The sequence below is a fragment of the Citrus clementina genome, unplaced genomic scaffold, assembly GCF_000493195.1.
Source record: "Citrus clementina cultivar Clemenules unplaced genomic scaffold, Citrus_clementina_v1.0 scaffold_9, whole genome shotgun sequence".
NCBI lineage: Eukaryota > Viridiplantae > Streptophyta > Magnoliopsida > Sapindales > Rutaceae > Citrus > Citrus x clementina.
This window is the reverse complement of record NW_006261964.1, coordinates 13,820,524-13,823,186: the sequence shown is the minus strand read 5'-3', so window position 1 is coordinate 13,823,186 and position 2,663 is coordinate 13,820,524. Positions and strand designations below refer to the sequence as shown.

Here is a 2,663-nt window from a genome sequence, read left to right as displayed (position 1 = left end):
GAATCATTAGTCGTCTCTGTTAAAAACAAAGAATCAATCAGAGGGTAGTGGATGCTGCAAAGCCCAAATTGGAATGCAGAGAAAGGAATAAATTAAATCAGCACAAATTTATATAAGCTCCATAAATTGACAAAATCAAAAAGCAGATACATTAAGGCTTGGAAGTAATGCTACTGCATCTCCAATTCCTTGAACAAGCAAACAAATTAACATTACTCTTATCTCGCCAGATAATGCATAATAAAACACTCGCATCAAGTCGTACCCCAAATTAGTACTACATATGTAAATAAAATTAACTGATGACCCAATCATTAATTAACTTAATAATTATAGCTTTAATTATGTAGTAATTAATAATTGGGTCATCAGTTAATTTTATTTACATATGTAGTACTAATTTGGGGTACGTCTTGATGCGAGTGTTTTATTAGTGTAATTGAATTATTGTAATTAGTTAATTAATTAAAAGAAATAAGTTGATGATGATGAGGAAGATGAACTGAAATCAAACCCATCCGTTACAGCATCAGATGAAACCGATGGCATCCCCCCAAATATTTGGCCGCTATGATGCTGCTGCTGCTCCTGCATAAAGTACTGCACTCCAGTAGTAGTAGTACTGAAAGATGATGATGATGAATAATCAAAACCCGTTGTTTGATCATTCCAAGCTCCAAAACCCAAATCAGAATTTCCCATTAATCCAGCAACTGCAGCAGCAGGGTCATGATAATTGTAATAATAACAAGAACTGGATGAAGCATCAGGAGGCAAAGGTGGCAGCTCACAAAAGTCCCCATTCGTATACGTTTGATGATCATCAGCTTGATCAGCAGCATCCATAACGCTCGTAATTGGCTTGTAAGTAGTAGACCTTCTTATTGTTTCTGCTGAAAACTGATCAGAAAAGTTGAAGAGCTGGTTAATATTATTGTTGTTAGTGTTGGTATCAGCAGCAGCAGCAGCAGTGACAGCAAAGAGTGATGAAACGACGTCGTCGTGTTGTGGTGGTTGATAATGGTCAGGTGAGATAATAGAGGTGACGGAGGAGCCAGCCGGCATGTCGGAGTAGACAAAGTTGGTGCGGGCTTTGGAACCACGCATGGAGCGGGCGGCGCGGTCGTAAGCCAAAGCAGCATCCTCGGCAGTGTCGAAGGTGCCAAGCCAGTGCCTCTCTTTGGTCGCTGGGTCTCTTATTTCAGCAGCATATCTACCCCATGGCCTTCTTCTTACTCCTAAGAATCTTATTTCATCTTGTCGCATGTGGTTTTGTTGTTGCTGCTGCTGCTGCTTCTGCTGCTTTCTTTTAGTCTTTGTTGGTGAAGGTACTGATGATGAGTTGGTTCTCAAATTGCTAAAATCCATGACTGAAGAAAAAGAAGCTGAAAGACAAGATTTTTAGAATAAAATGAAATTTGGGCTTTTTGTTGATTTTGAGGTGTTGCATGTTTGGTGTTTATATAAGGGGCGTTTGATGGCATATCATTTATATGAGCCTTAAAATTATATATTGGTTATCGTACATTACTATAAATACATACATACATAATAGAAGATTATATAAAAGGTTTAGCACAATACAGCTCAATATTAGATATCTAAATTCTAATTATTTTATTAATTATAATTTTCTTGGAGTTGCCTATGATAATTAAATCTTGAATTAATCTCATTCAAATCAAATGATGGAAGGCCTCGTGACCTAGCTATGGGGACCTAACACATGCCAATAATCTGAGTTTGTGGGCCCTTGATTTTGAGTTCATGCATAAGAGCTCATACGCTCATGCCCTTCATTATGAATCACTTATTTATTTTTTAAAGTTATAATCTCAGATGATTAACTTTATATATATATATATATATATAATCATTCACGGCCCCTTCGATTTTTTTAATATATATATATTGTTAAGCAGTGCAGTTTAATAGAATTAATTTTTAATATACTATAAAATTATGCAATTTAATAGTATTCAAAATTAATTTTATTAAACCACACGGTTTAATAATGTGTGTATATATATGAAAAAAAAATGATGGCACCCGCACTCTCTCTCTCTCTTTATATATATATATATATATATATAACTGTAGAGTGGTTATCTATTGTAGGACCTTGAACTCAATTAAAGTTTAGGATCGATTGATAATAATGTGAATATATTTTTATATCATTGCAAACTGTTTGGCAACATTATAAAAATATGTTAATACCAATGTCAACTCCTCCCAAATTTTAGTCCTTGGTTAGAAGTCTGAACTGAAAAATTTTCTTTTAACTACATATTAAAAACATAGAATTCAACACCTCTCTTATCTCAATATGTATCCCAAGGATTAAAAATCATATTATTAAGAAAGATAGACAAAGTAGCACGTTTAAAAACGTACTTTTCTTAGTAATTATGAAAGGATACAGAGATATACATGCATCCCATAAACAATCAATGACTATCATGCTTGTATACTCAAGTAATTATTAATGTTCATGTTTCTCTTAGTTTATTAGGTCTTACGATGACAAATTAATCTCTTAAATATATATTTAATTTCAGTTTTGTCCTTGCATCCTGTTAATTTTCAGTCAACAAACACAATTCTTGAAAGATGTTCTTAATTAATATTTTTTGGGTAGTTGAGTGTTGATTATAATGATA

At 33.6% G+C, this 2,663-nt stretch overlaps 1 protein-coding gene across 1 annotated transcript; it reads right to left on the bottom strand.

Annotated features, from left to right (window-relative positions):
• Positions 1–465: 465 nt before the first annotated feature.
• LOC18033285 (ethylene-responsive transcription factor LEP) lies at positions 466–1,368 on the bottom strand. The gene has a single exon (XM_006420764.1). The coding sequence runs from the start codon at positions 1,366–1,368 to the stop codon at positions 466–468; it is 903 nt and encodes a 300-aa protein (XP_006420827.1).
• Positions 1,369–2,663: the final 1,295 nt, after the last annotated feature.